We start from the raw sequence: 15,234 nt of genomic DNA, 5'->3' as shown, positions 1-15,234 counted from the left end.
AAAGTCTGAACAAATCTGTATATGGAAAAATGCTACAACAGCAAAAACATGATAACTGTGGGGTGTGAAAATATGTGTGTTTCTGAGATACAGTGCTTTAGTTTGAATCTTGTTAAAAACACCATACTATTCCTTCCAGCCTTTGGCCAACTTGGCGCCCCTCTGAGGCTGGCGCCCTTGGCGGGTGCCAACCTGGGCAACCCCACGCTACGGCTCTGGCAATGGGCTGATAACTAAATCGAATCAGTCAAATAATGGTGTATCTGAACGTTTAAGGATTGCGTCAGTCTTGTCAAGAAGTCAGAGATAAGTCTCCAATCTTTGTGTTTTGGTATCCGACAATCCTCATAACTGTGGTCTAGGGCTGTATTACCTACGAAATCTGTGTGACTTGCTTAATGCTTATGTTTTCTTTTTCAGTGGTAACCAGGTAAATGATTAAACCATGACAATTTCTCATACGCTTTTTCGCCAAGGAAAGCACCCCAATAAACCCTATCCAATTTCCAACTCCAGATATCTATGAAGTGGGCCAAGTTCTTGGACATATTCTGAGTAGATATCTAATCAACATTTCCTCCCCATCCCCGCTGATCGTAAGGACCTGGCCAGGTGTCGAGAGTTCGTTAAATGAAAGGTTTGTCAAGTCCCAGGCAGCTTTTCTGGCGCATTAAACGTCTCTATCGACAGCCACCCCAGGATGTGTACGGTCGGCTATGCTATGCTATGCTATGCTATGCTAATACATAAATTCAAAGCTTTCATTTAACATATTGTTAGTTTTCAAAGAATTCCTGTTTATTTGTAATTTGTTATTTATAATTTTATTGAAAACAATAACCTGCTAGTATACACTTTATATGAGGTCAGTATTATTGATTGAACTTTAATTTCCCATAGACTGGTCAAAAGCTTATGCAAGATAACAAACGAATATAATAATAAAAAAAAGGAATTTATTGAAATACTCTTCGAAAGATATGTCAGTAACCAAATGTCCAATCCAAATAAAATTTCAGAGCCTTTTACAAGGATACTGTAGCTTTCATTTGGTGCTAAGAGAACCCAAATCGGTTGTCAAACGGCTGAGATATTTATTATGATACACTTGGTCGAAAATCTCTCAAAAGGTTAACCTGTATTACTCCCAAGTACTCTTTGAAAGATATCTCGAAAACCAAATGTCCACTCCTAATAAAATTGTATAGGGTTCTACTAGGATGTTATAGCTTGCATTTGGTGCCAGGAGAACCGAAATCGGTTGACAGACGGTTGAGATATTTATTATGATACACTTGGTCAAAAATCTCAAAAAGTTTAGTTGAATAACTCCTAAGTACTCTTCGAAAGATATCTCGGTAACCAAATGTCCAATCGAAATAAAATTTCAGAGCGTTCTACTACGATGTTGTAGCTTTCATTTGCTGCCAAGAGAACTCAAATCGGTTGACAGACGGCTGAGATATCCATCAATATGCGAAATGTCAAAAATCTCTCAATAAGCTAACCTATATTATTTCAAAGTACTCTTCGAAAGATATCTCGGTAACCAAATGTCCAATCGAAATAAAATTTCAGGGCGATCTACTAGGATGCTGTAGCTTTCATTTGGTGCCAAGAGAACCCAAATCGATTGACAAACGGCCGAAATATTTATTATGATACACTTGGTCAAAAATCTTAAAAAGTTTAGATGTATGACTCATAAGTACTCTTCGAGAGATATCTCGGTAACCAAACGTCCAATCGAAAAAAAAATCAATAGCGTTCTACTAGGATGTAGTAGCTTTCATTTGCTTCCAAGAGAACTCAAATCGGTTGACAGACGGCTGAGAAACGTGCGTGACTTTTTTTTGTAACGCACATACACACACACACACATACACACATACACACATACACACACACACACATACAGACATTTGCTCAGTTCGTCGAGCTGAGTTCATTGGTATATGAGACTCGGCCCTCCGGGCCTCGGATCGAAAGTCGGTTTTTCGAGCGATATTTATACCCTTCTTATGGGTGTAAGAAGGGTAAAAAGTATAGACGTTTTGATCCAACATTCAGAAAACCGTAAAAAACTGATACTTTGATCATTTTTGCATATTCAAGTTTACTATTTGTCAAATCTAGAAATCATAATCATTAATTGATTGATTTGTCTTTATTTAAGAGACTTTCAGCCCTTGGCTGGTTCGTCTCTAATCATAATCATTTCAATCATGAGAAAATATTGCAAACCGGTCAATTTGTTCAAAAGTTTTGATGATTCGAAAATAAAAAAAATAAAAATGGCGTTTTTTGAAATGACCACCCTAATGTCGAAACAAAAAAATAAGGGTCTAATTATTATTGGTAAATATCATTCTTACCGTATTTGAGCAATGTCGGAGCATCTATTCTTTTTTCATGGTATGGCTGCAAAAGTAACCTCAGGTGAAACTTCAAAAGAAATCTCACGAGACGTTCTAAGAAATATCCCGGGAGAAACTCCGAGAAAAAAAAACCTGAAGAAATTATAAAAAAGACTACGGAAGAATTCATCCTAAGAAAGAATCTATAATACTGAGCAATAACTCCTGTAGAATTCCTGGAAAAACTTCTGGGGAAATCCCGACAGGAAGACCGAAATAAATCATTTAGAGCAATCCTGAATAAAATTCCGAAATACCTAAATCTCAGGTGAAACTTCAAAGACATTTACCTTTAAGTAATATCCCGGGAGAAACTACAGAAGAAATCTCGAGGAAATTTGAAGAAATTACAGCAGGATTTTTTGATGAAATCCCATGAGCAGTCTTATTAGAGATCACAGTCATTGGCACCTTTTCTTCGATATTCGGCTGCCTTTGTCTCTGAAATTCACAACACAAGCAATCAAACTACCGTATGAAACAAAAATGTCAAACGAATGCACTTGACCACAATTGCGCCTTCGGGATACGGTTTGGCTTTTGTTATTCCTGTCTTCTTCCACAATGTGGAGCATATGCGTGTCATATTCAATTAAACAAGCAAGAATTATCTAATGTTAACATTCATAATCGCAATTGACTGAAATCCATGCGAAATGCTAGAATTAGACAAATGTCATCGTGTCAGACAACATTGATTTGATTTATTAATTTATTTGGTTTATTGATCTTCGTCGTACCGCTCGTGTTGTGTGTAAGAGGTAACGGTAGCGCATGAACAAAGCAAGCTGACGCCCGACTGCGGCACCGAAATGAAGACTCTGGGAATATACAGGAAAAACCTCTGGAAGTAATGCCAGACTGAACTCCTGCAGATAATTTGTTACAACGCTCCTGAAAAATTCCTTAGGGAACTCTTATAGAAATCCCAGGAATAATTTCGGTAGAAACTCTGCGAAAACCCCGGTAAGCAATTCTGAGAGGAACACCAGAAGGAGTTGCAAAAAAAATCATTCAAAAGGAATCCCGAGAGACACATCCAAAGATTTTATGCGATACAATCTGAGAAATATTCTGATGTATACTTCTAGGGGTCCCGGGATAATTCTTGAAAAAAAAAACACGAACAAGTCTTTGGGTAAAATGCAGGTTTGAACTTCGGTAAATTCCTGCGAGGGATTCTGAGAGCACTACCACGAAAACATGTGAAAGAAATTCTCCTGGATCACCGTGAAAAAATCCGGTGGTAATCAGTCAGATTTGCAAGAAAGAATCCCGGAAAAAAAAATGTTTGAATGCCGAAAAAACCTCCGGGAGAGATTCAACAATAGATACCAACAAAAACACGGAAGGAATCTAATGAGAAATCCTGAAATGCATTCGAAAAGGTATTGTATACCTCAACAGTTTCGTTTGAACGAAGACCCTATTGCGTGAATTTCTCATTGGAAAAGTTATATATTATCCACAGAGAAACAGACGTAACACTTAGAACAAATTTCATTAAAAAACATCGTCACAAAAGCGCAATCGCCCAATGCTAAACGTACTGTGTTTGGCCGGGCCGCCACTAGATGGCGGTAGTGAGCAAACGTCAAACAGGAGCAAAAACGATACCAGTGCCGCGATTGGTAGATCGACCTACTACTGAATAATTGAATCAGCCGTTAAAAAGGTGATCGATGGGAAGGAAGCAATGAGAGTGTGACGTCTGTTTCTCCGTGTATTATCGTTTCCTGACCGTTCTATGGTTTTCACTAGTTGAGATCAAGGTTATTCGAGTTCCAGCTCCTCACGAACATGCTCAACCCTTGCGACATGACCTTCCAAAAAAGCATGGCCAAGGTTAGCGATCTAACCCGCAACTATCTCGGGTTACGTATTGAGTACTTCGCTGATGACGCCGGAAGCCTATTGCGACTTCGTGTTGCTTGTATAGACCTTGACGTAGACCTCGTTACTTTTCATGAAGTCAAGTGGAACCATACACTATGCTTGCGATCGAACTGCTCGTCCTGGCGATTCCTCCGGACCACAAGCTTCGGATGATCGTGTTGTTGAAGATCGAGAACTGTCTTCATGTTCTGGCCTAGCATCTGCTGTCAAGAACATGATTAGAACATGGCTAAGTGCCATCCTGTATACCTGCTGGAATTAAGTCTGGAGCCTTTCGAAGAAGTTCTCCTCTTCATGGATTCCGCGCAACTGCCTCTTCAAGGTTTCCGCAAGCCTTTACCGAAATGTGCAAACAGTTCATTAAGGAAATCGGTTAATGCTGATGTCTTCGGATTCCTCACGGTGCGGATAACCGATCATTTGAAGAAGGCATCCACAACAATCACGAAGTGTAGACCGTTGAGTGATCCATGTGGGTTCATTTCTTGGGCGAGTAGACATGATTTCAGTGGGACCTTGGTTGTCGCCTTGAAATGAATAAAGTGGCGTTTACGTCTTTTGACATAATCACCAGTTGCTGAAAAGCCCCGTCAGGGTGTGAAAGATGCGTGCCGGTTGACGCGAATGAGATCTCGGTGCGTATTCATTGTGAGGATTGCTTCGAATCGCTGACAACTTCCACTGTCAGCATCATTGAGATCAATTATGCTGAAATACTTTCACCCGTTCAGCTTGTTGAAGGTGCCCGGAATCGATAGCGGCTAGTAGTTGGGTTCCAAAGCAGCGTTCAGTCCGGGTGAGCAGTCTATAGACTGTATACACAGATTCGCACGTTTCCTCTAGGTTTTTTCATTGTGACAACTAGAGGGGGGATATTCCTCATGCTGCCAAGCGACTAGAGCCCACCCAATTCTGCTTCAATCTTCTCCATGAACGCTAACAAAACTTGTCTCTTCGGCTTAAAAATGGGCCTGGCTCCAGTCTGGGTACGGACGTCCCCAAGGCCGACTGATACGTGAGGCACGTATGATTGGCTAGTGCCAATTTTCATGTAGCTCTGACTATCTTCAGAGAGGTTACCATATGCATACGAAGGCGGGTTGGCCACTTTTGTTCACCGATGGCTCATTAGCACAAAACGAAGTAGGCCATGGAGTGTCTGGAGAAGCCAAATGCCGCTGCGGCCGGTTATCTTGCCTCGGTGGTGTTTCCTCAGATGAGGCCTATTCATTGCAAACAGGTCCAGAACAGTGAATCAAAATTCAACCATCGCGCAACAATAATGACAATGTCGCAACCTGTGTTTGTTGCGACAAACAAACCCATGCGACATAAGTTTGTCCCAACTTGAAAATAATGGGATTAACATCGTACACCACGAGTTTAGAGATTTTTAAGCCTTACATTGCGATTTTCGAACGGTAACTTCGAGTTGGTAAACACTGCAACTCTGATGAAGCTTTATCATCAAACAGTTTCGACTTTGGGTTAGCAATAATTGATTATACACGAGTTGAAAAGTACGCAACAAATTCAGCTTCCGTTTTGTCTGCAACAAAAAATTTCGAGATCATGTCATTATCTGTTACCAGTAGGGATAAAGAGTAATCGTCGCACCTTCTTTGTTGCTTGTTTTGTACCTCTTTTGTCTGACAATTCTCTTCACTTGCCCCGAACCGTCGTATTCTCGTACTCCGGGCGGGTCGGGTTGGAAGCCCATGGTATCTACATTACCACAACCTTTGCCTGGGTGTCTAAACACGCAAGCATCCCAGCCAATGCGACTGCTGACATTATAACAAATCCGGCGTGTCATGCTCCACAGCAGCTCGGTTCCTCTCGTTGGTGCAATCCGCTACACTGGAGTTGGCAAATCTCGAGGTTTCCTCCGCTTCCTTTTAGCGTAACGTCCTCACAGGCATGCCTGCTTCTTCCAGACAAAGCCTACTTCTCAGCTAAGTGCTCCATGAGCACATCCACAACAGCGGATTTGTATAAAGTACCATGCGGCTCCATTCATCAACGAGGCAATTTGAAACCGAAACACTGTTAGGTACTATCCAACAGTCGAAACTAGGAGACGATTCATGCTATTGGATCACTAAGTTACACCTCCACAACGGTAACAGCATCACTCACCAAGCACGGCGTTAAAATAGTCAATTAATTATTCCTCACAAACCTTCGCTCACTGGATTATTAAATTTATCAAAAGTTTCTCGCACTTTCCTGGCTTGCTGCGGGTTTGCTCCACTCTGCACCGTTTATTCTGAGTATGTATAACAACCGAAATCCAAGTAGGTACCATAAAAATCCATATGGTACGAGCGACCCGCGTCTGAAACAAGGGATCCCCCTCATATAGCCCACTGCAGTTTCATAGCACGGAAACGAGGAAGGGAGCGTGACCGACGAAGAAACTTATTCGATGTTTTACGCATCCAAGCAAGCCAGACAGCGCGAATCAGCTCATGTAACAAATGAACCCAGCCGGCTACATGCATTGTAAGCTGAATAGTGAATATGCACCTCGAAAGGAAATGCTACTTTCCAAAGAAGCACACTGTGAGTGAGTGGTGAGCTCTTTCCAATAGTTTTATTTAATTTTATTCCACGGTCAAGACAATTACTCGATTCTTTCGAGGACTGAGATTTAATATCCACTCCGTTCCACAACGCAGCGCGGAAGCAAGAGTTTCGACGGCGATACCGAACACGGTACGGTGGCCACAGTAGTAGTCCCAAACTCTTATAAGGCAGCCGGTGGTGATTCTCGGAGTGGGTAACCCGAGCTGAACCGCATGCCAAACCGAAAGGGAGCGCAAAATTCGAAGGAAAAGTGGCGCACACGGCTGCTGTTGTGTTCCTATAGTCATACCGATCCGGGCTAATTAAATGTGGCGCGAAGATGTGTGTATATATTAAAAATAGATTACATCACTTGCCGCCGCCGTCGCCACTGCCGCGAATTAGGCATGTTCCCAGCCGGCAGGTTATGGACCCGGGTTGCGGCCGGCGAAGGTGCTGCTAGAGCACACTCACTCGAAGCAACAATAACATGTTCATCGTCGGCTTAATAATTCGTGGGAGTTCAGAAGACATTCGATATTACAGCTTGTTTATTTCGAGGGAATTTCTGAGATGTTTGTTCTTCTTACGGTCGGCTTCTTCTATGAGGAATTAGACTCTTTTGAAGAAGAAAGATTAATACGTTGGTGTCCCTCTTGGTTGGACATCTTTTTTCTCTTGCCTTGGGTGATGACCCAAATGGGACAGAACCTGATTGTATGCTTAGGAGCATTTTTACAGTTGCTGAGAGTTCTGATTGCCAATTGCCACTCATTGCCACCACCCGGGTTGATTCTACAGTCGATCCTAATTCCAAAATTGCCAATTGAGTTATTGAGATTATTTTATAATCTGAATCTCCACTTAAAAATGAGTCGAAACCCGAAATTTTATCAGTATTTGTGCTCTTGAACTTAATACATTCAAAATTTGTATGTTTTTTTACTTCGGAGTGAGTTGTCATTTGTTGATTGAACTGTCATTTTAACCTTGGAAATTGAAACTGTTTTGTTTGTTTGATTAAGGCGAAACTGGAAGCATTTCCTCATTTTTTGTAAAATTTTATTCAAAAATGGTTTCTGCAAAAACGAAAAATATTTTCCACCACAAAAATACTTCAGAAGATACCTTGATCCATACTCTACATGTGTACGAAAACCGATTTTGAAAATATTGCTTCGTTATTTAATGAAAAATCAAAAACCAACAAGTGAAGAAATGCTTCCAGTTTCGCCTTAATCAAAACAAAGAATGATGGTATAAATATCGAGAACATCCTCAGCAAAGTGTTGCTGAGATACACTCAAACCACTTTGACTATATGCGACCCCTATATTAGCAATTCCCGTTAAAAGTTGGTAATAGTTGGTAATCAAAGATGCCCTACCTCCGAATGAACGGTATGCACGGCTTACTAGATTAAATTGTCCGACATAATTTTTCAACAGGTGGTAACTTAATGTTCATTGATTTTGTCCAGTCTGTAAAACAGCATCCGTATCCTAAAGAAATCCTGCGAACCAAACAGTCGGTTCGGAGCGTGCGGGGAACTGCCACTCACAAGAAGTGCACTACCGAAGGAGATTATTCAATTAAACTAGAAGCCGCACCACCTACCCATTTTCATGCTCTATTATCGGTATGCCAGCCAGCGTCGTCTCGGTTGATAATTAAAATAAATTTAATTGAAGGGTCAAGTTAAAATGTGTTAAAAGTCTGTGATGTAAGATTAGTCTCAAGCGGAAGGCAATCAAGTTTTATTAAATTCAATAGGGTAGAAGCTTCAGTTTTGGCCAGCCCGGAGTTTTGGCCATAGTGCGGTATTCAGCCTGTTACGATCTAAATCGACATAAATTTACTTTTTACTAGTAGATTCTAATATAATATGATGATTACAGCTGTGAAAACCATACATTTTGATTAAAAACTGGAAAAAAAGCGGAAGGCAATCAAGTTTTATTGAATTCAATATAGGAAATTTTATCAATTTTAATTTTATGTTTATTGCTGTCGAGAACTCTTGAAGATTAAAAAAAACTGTTCACGAAGATCTTAGAAAAATTGTAGGCATATTATTGTTTGCTTCTGCCAGAAATTTTCGAAGACATTTTGAAAAAAAAAATCCACAGAATTCTTAGAATATTTCTACTACAATTTTCGGGATTCAAGGGTTTGGTTACTTAACAAACTTACATTACATAAATCCCAGAGCTATTTAAGAATATTTAGAGAATCTTTTTCTCGAGATTTTAAGGCGAATTTCTGTAGGTGTGAAATTTTAAGAATGTGGTGAATATGGCCAAAATCCAAAAATTCTTTGAAAAAAACGGTAAACAAAGTTTTGTATTGTTCCAAATTTTGAGAGTGTTTTGCAAATATTCATCTAGAGCCGTAGTGTGCGGTTGGCCAGGTTGGCCGCCAAGAGCACCAGCCTCAGAGAGGCGCCGAAAAGGTCTAAGGCTAGAATGAAACAGGACGATGGTACTGTTTTCATGAATTCTGAGATTTCGCTATTTACAGTATCTAACGTTGATCATGTGTTTTTAACGTTATTCCGTATTCTCAAACATTCAGATTTTTGTTTCAATGAGCAAAACAAAATTAATATGCTTTCGAAATTATAGTAAAGTATCTTTCTGAAAATTCCCAAACATTCTTACTGGGGAATATCTTAAGGTTACTTCCGAGAATTTTCTTCGCTTTCATTGAAGCGACGTTCTTGGCAAGAAGTATTTCAAATGAAAGATATTCAGACGATGCTCTATCAGATTATATAATTGTTATTTCCAATAAATGTTTCTTTGGGTTTAAACTCTTGTAAATTTAGCAAGAAACCATTCAAGTCGTATTGACCCAAAACAAAAACTATCAATGAGTTTTTTTACACGCACATACATACATTTGCTCAGTTCGTCGAGCTGAGTTGATTGGTATATGAGACTCGGCCCTCCGGGCCTCGAATCGAAAGTCGGTTTTTCGAGCATATTTATACCCTTCTTATGGGTGTAAGAAGAGTAAAAAGGATTATTTTAATTTTTTTAAGGATTTTTTCTGGAAATTCCATCAGGGAGACTTTCAGGCAGTTATCTAGGAAAATTTTGGAAATTACTCAAAGGATTCGTCCCAATATTCCTCCAAGAACTTTATTAGTTAAACTTCCATAGTTTGCTTAAGAAATTTCTGCAGATATTTTTTTTCAAAAAACCATTCAGAGATAAATTTGGAAATTTTCTTCAAGGATATCTTTAGAAATTCTTCTAGGAGTTGACGCTTCTATTTCCCTATACCTCAATTTCACATTTTTTCCTTGTTTTCTCCTGAAAAATCAATCAGCAATGAATTTCTTGAGAAATTTCCGAGAGTTTCCTTCGGAAATTCTTATAGAGATTTCTGCAAACATATCTTTAAGGATTATTTAAAAACTCTTCAATAGGTTTGCAACAAGGTTTCCACAGTAATTCTATCAGAGATTCCTTTAGAAATCTCTGCAAAGGTTCATTCAGAAATGTCTCTGCATATTCCTTTAGAAATTCTTCACGGGATTTTTTTAATCTTGTATAAATTTCTTTAGAAATCTAACCAAAATTTTCATTTAGAAAGTCTTCTATTGATTTCTTCAGAAAAAAAAAGAAATCTCTCACATCACTTACAAAATATTCCATTGATTCCTTTCGAAATTGTTCCATATTCAGTAAAGATTATTGGATTATTCCATACATGTCTGCTAGAATTCGAATTTCCTCATAATTTCCTCATAAATTCTTCCAGGTAATTATAAGTTTGGAATTTCTTCAGAAGTTTCTCCAGGCAATCTGATTATGCCACTGATTTCATACAAAATTTCTCCGAATGTTTTTTTCTAAGCTTTCCATGGATTCCTTCAGAAATTGCTCCGGGGATTTTTTAATACAAGCATCTAGGGATTTTTTAGATAATTCTCAAGAGATTTCCTAAGAAACTTTTTCAGGGATTCCTTACAAAAAATCTTCCATGTATTCTTTTACAAATTCGTTCAGGTGTTCTCTAAAAAATCTTACAAGTATTCTTTCCGGCATGTCTTTACGAATTGCTCCAAGAACTCCTGCAAGAATACTCCATAAATTCCATTGGTAAATTTTGCTGATATATCTCCCGGATTTTCATCAGGTATTCCTTCAAATATTCCTGCAGAAATTCCTTCAGAAATTCTTATATAATTTTATTTGGTGACTCCAGCATAAATTCTTCCAGATATTCAACAAAAACTCATATAGAGATTTCTCCAGTAATTCCTCCTGGTATTCCTATACATGTCATCATTCGTCTAATGAATACTGGAGAGTTTCTTCTGGGATATATTTTGAACTTCGGAAATAAATCTCCCATTGAATTTCCTTAAGAAATACACAAATGAAAAGCATTCTAAGAAAATAAAAAAAAAACAAGGAGGGAGGGGGAGTTGGATTTGTTTCTTCGAAACACTAAAACCAAACTTTTAAAGAAATTTTGAAAAAAAAAAGAATACCTAATCACAAACTTTTGCGAATTACCAATGTCTAATCAAATATAGTAGGAGGGCAACATGGATGCTTGCTAAGGGCGCCATGGGGCCACGCAACGGCTCTGTATCTAGGAATATTCACAGGATTTTCTGTATTTTCTAGAAATTTCACAGGAAATTCTATTGGATATGAAATCAGAACTCATCATGGATTTCCTCCACAATTTCTTCAACAATGTCTATTAGAATTTACGCTAAAAACTATAGAATTTCCATTGCCTCCAGAAGTTCTGTCACAAATTCGCTAAGAAGGTCGCCAGAAACTGCTCTAGCAGGCGAGTTGAAACCTTTTATGTTTAGGTTCCTCAGAATTGTCCGGCAGTTCCACTAGAGATTGCACCAGGGATCCACAGGCAGCCATTCTTTAGAACTTTTGTATAAATAACTCAAGCAACTGCGCTACAAATTTTACTAGCAATTACTCGAAGGTTTCAACTATAAATTCTTCTTAAAATCTCTTTACTGGCTATGTAATTTCTGATTCTATGGAATCTTATGTCACAAGCACATTTCCGAAAACCATAAGTTTTACTGAATGTTACTTCAATTCCGTTTTCCCTAAGATATGACTTAAGGTGTTTTAGGCAGTTTTGTCCTCTTCGTCATGACGGCTTTTGTCGACTAAATTACCTTAAGTTTCGCTATTCAAATATGTTGGAAAAGCTATGAAGCCAATTTTGGACCCTATCAGTTTTGGAAATGATGAATAAAACAAAACTGTCGAATTACAAAAATAAGTTTTTTTAGGATTGTTCAGCTTTCCCTTTAAAATAGCATTTTTTAAAATGCAAGGTTTGGGAGTGAATTGATCTGTCATAAAGAACTTCTGGAATTTTCTCAGAAAAATCTTTCATCAGAAAATACAATAGTATGGAACTAAAAATATATATTTTACACATGTTCCCCATTTATAAAATTGTAAAAAATAAAGCGCTATTTTTTGTAATTTTTAGTTACCAAAAAAACTTGATTAATTAAACTTTCACGGTTTTCGCTATTATATGGCGACCGTAATTTAATTGCCATCTGAACGACGAATATATTTTCATACTGCAGCAGACGTATGCCAAATCGGTCCTAGTGAATATAATAATTTTATTACTTCTGCAGACGCCGCCTAACATTGTTCAGTCCTCATTGCATTGCATTCACAGCCTAATAGTTACCCGAAAGGACGCATCTCGCATGGCTACAAATGATTTGCGGTTCAGCCATTTTTTTTCCTTTTTCTTTGTCATCATGCATATGCATCTAATTTCAAGGTTTGCATAGCAAATGTGTGTTAATTTTTGGGTTCACTCTGGAAACGGCCTGCTACTGCTAGCCACCCTCAGCCGTGTTGAACTGCAAGGGGCCTGGCTACTAGGCATAACACAAATTCCGGGCCTGCTACCACTCTCTGAGAATAGTATACTCAATTTCGCGGAACTGACCAAAAATCAGAAACACGCGTTCATGACATACTGAGGTCGCAATACAATGTGTGTCAGGTAAAAAACTTTCCGCCTACTTTCTGCGATTGTGTGCCCTAGTAATTTTCTTTTGCGTTATGTCACATCAAGTAAGTCCATGTTTCACATTTGTTGACTTACCATCAAAACTTAACAAAGTAGCAAACGTACGGCAGAAAGTGTGCTCAAAGTAAGAACGTTTCACTTCTCAATTAACTATGCATGAACATGAAGTATGAACAAACGAAAAACGAAAATTTATGAAGCGTCACTGACGTGCGAGGGCTACTTTGAAGTAACTCAACAACGTGATTTGGAATGCTTGAAAGTAGTTTTTGTTAGATTGTAATGAAGATTTTTTTAAAAGGAACTCTTTCGTCTCAATGAAATAAATCCATATTAAACAGAAATAAGATCTGATGACGGCTTGGCGTCGTAAAGCACAGCATGAACGATAAAACAGATAAAACTATGGCATAATATCGAAAAAAAAAACTAATAAAAACCGCCAAGAGCGCCATCACAAACGACCACACTAACTCGTGGCCTAATTTTATGACTTCAGTTGGCGAGAAAAAATAAACTGTTATCCTGTACATCCTTTCGCATCTGTAGGAAACTATGTTTCAGGGTTGGTCATATCCCCTGAAACAATTGCCTAAATTACTGTTCTAACAAACGTATACATCTCCATACGGCTGCGTCAGCAAATACACTGGCGTTCTGTGACGTTCGATTCGCGATAAAATGCTGATTGCAGAATAGTTGTCGCAATGAATCGGGAATGGAATTTCGAGTGAAACGTTCCTAGACATCCTCGCAAGCAGAATAAAAAAACAATTCAAAACGTATCAAATTAACGCGTAACAACAGTGACACTAAAAACCCACTTTTCCCTTTTTTTTGTTATTTCTCTTCCATCCCGGCAGGCCATGAAGGCTTTCATCGATGCCCACTACCAGATGATGGACATCAACAACGACGGTCTGGTCAGCATAGAGGAGTACCGTTACAACTGCATCTCCAGAATCGCCATGGACGACATCAAGAAGGTCGATGATTCCTACAACCAGCTCGTCAGTGTAAGTATCCCGGGTTTATATGCACATCGGATCGATTCGGTGGGGACGCATGGTTGGCCATGCTTTTCGCAGAGTTGGGTGCCTATGCTATGCCTGCTTTGGTTTATGATTTTCTCATCACGGCTAGCCTGCTATGATGGCGAGTTTTCTTTAACGCCTCCAAGATTCAATTAGAGATGCAAAAGGGATTAAACTATCACCGTTAATTGAGATTTAAGTTCTCTTTTTTATGGATCTTCTGGTAGGGGTAGGCGGGGCATTATGGACACCCGGGGCAGAATGGACACCCTCAGTATTTTGAAATATGCGAACTTTTTTGAACCTTTATTGAATGGAGAATATAGTCTATTGGTCTAAAACGTAGTTTCAGGAAATAAACATTCGAAATTAAAATTATACTTGATTTTACACGAAAAAGTTGCGTCCTCCGTTTTTTGTGCATGGAAATTATAATTTTCACACCATCTAAAATAAGATTTAGTGATTAATTTATTGCAGGTCGATTAAAACCTGATATTTCTAGAACACATGCAAGTATTTTTGCTGTATCTACATGCTTAACATGTTTATATTTTCTTCTTTATTATATCAAAAATCAAGTTTGGAAATATCTTCTGCTGCCGGGGCAAAATGGACACCCACCTTTTTGAAAGAAGCGGCAAGGGAAAAATATAACCTAAATCACAAACCAGCCAAATTCTTCAATTTCAGTATATTTTCGGTTAAATGTTCACTATAGTAGCCATAGGGTGAAACAAATTGGTCAAAAAACGACAGAAGTGGAAAATAGTTGTTCTAGGCACAGCTGTACATGCCGACAAAAACAAAGCTTTATCCAAAACAGCCTGAATTTAAATTAACTGAACAAAAATGAACTACTTCGGCGTATGATTCATCCATAATAGTTGTTTGGTAATGAAATGCCTTTATAGATGTAAATAATGTACGAAATTCGTAAAAGTCTCATGGTGTCCATATTGCCCCATGGGGGTGTCCATTCTGCCCCGTATGCTTGAAGACGGTCATGAAAACCTAACATTTTTCAAAACATTTTTTGAAGTGGATAAATCATTTTTCTTCGTGAACATTACTATGCAATAGATGCTAAATAGACTTTAAAAGGATACATGTATCAAAAAACTAAACTTTTTTGACATCTTGCCAGGTAAAGTTGGCAAAAACCTTAGGGTGTCCATATTGCCCCGCCTACCCCTAATTACCGCCGCACACCACGGGACAAACGACATAAAGAATGAAACGCTTTCTTAGTTTTGCATTCA

General features: G+C 38.6%; 1 protein-coding gene across 1 annotated transcript in view; it reads left to right on the top strand.

The window, feature by feature from the left end:
* LOC109428219 (sarcoplasmic calcium-binding protein 1) overlaps window positions 1-15,234 on the top strand; it is a 59,076-nt gene that overhangs the window by 41,053 nt on the left and 2,789 nt on the right. The window contains exon 5 of the mRNA XM_029867293.2: window positions 13,802-13,954. Coding sequence (XP_029723153.1) covers window positions 13,802-13,954 — 153 coding nt within the window. The remainder of the gene's footprint in view (window positions 1-13,801; window positions 13,955-15,234) is intronic.

This window comes from Aedes albopictus, chromosome 2 (genome assembly GCF_035046485.1).
Source record: "Aedes albopictus strain Foshan chromosome 2, AalbF5, whole genome shotgun sequence".
Classification (NCBI taxonomy): domain Eukaryota; kingdom Metazoa; phylum Arthropoda; class Insecta; order Diptera; family Culicidae; genus Aedes; species Aedes albopictus.
The sequence above is the reverse complement of the archived record's forward strand: the minus strand, read 5'-3'. Positions and strand labels throughout refer to the sequence as shown.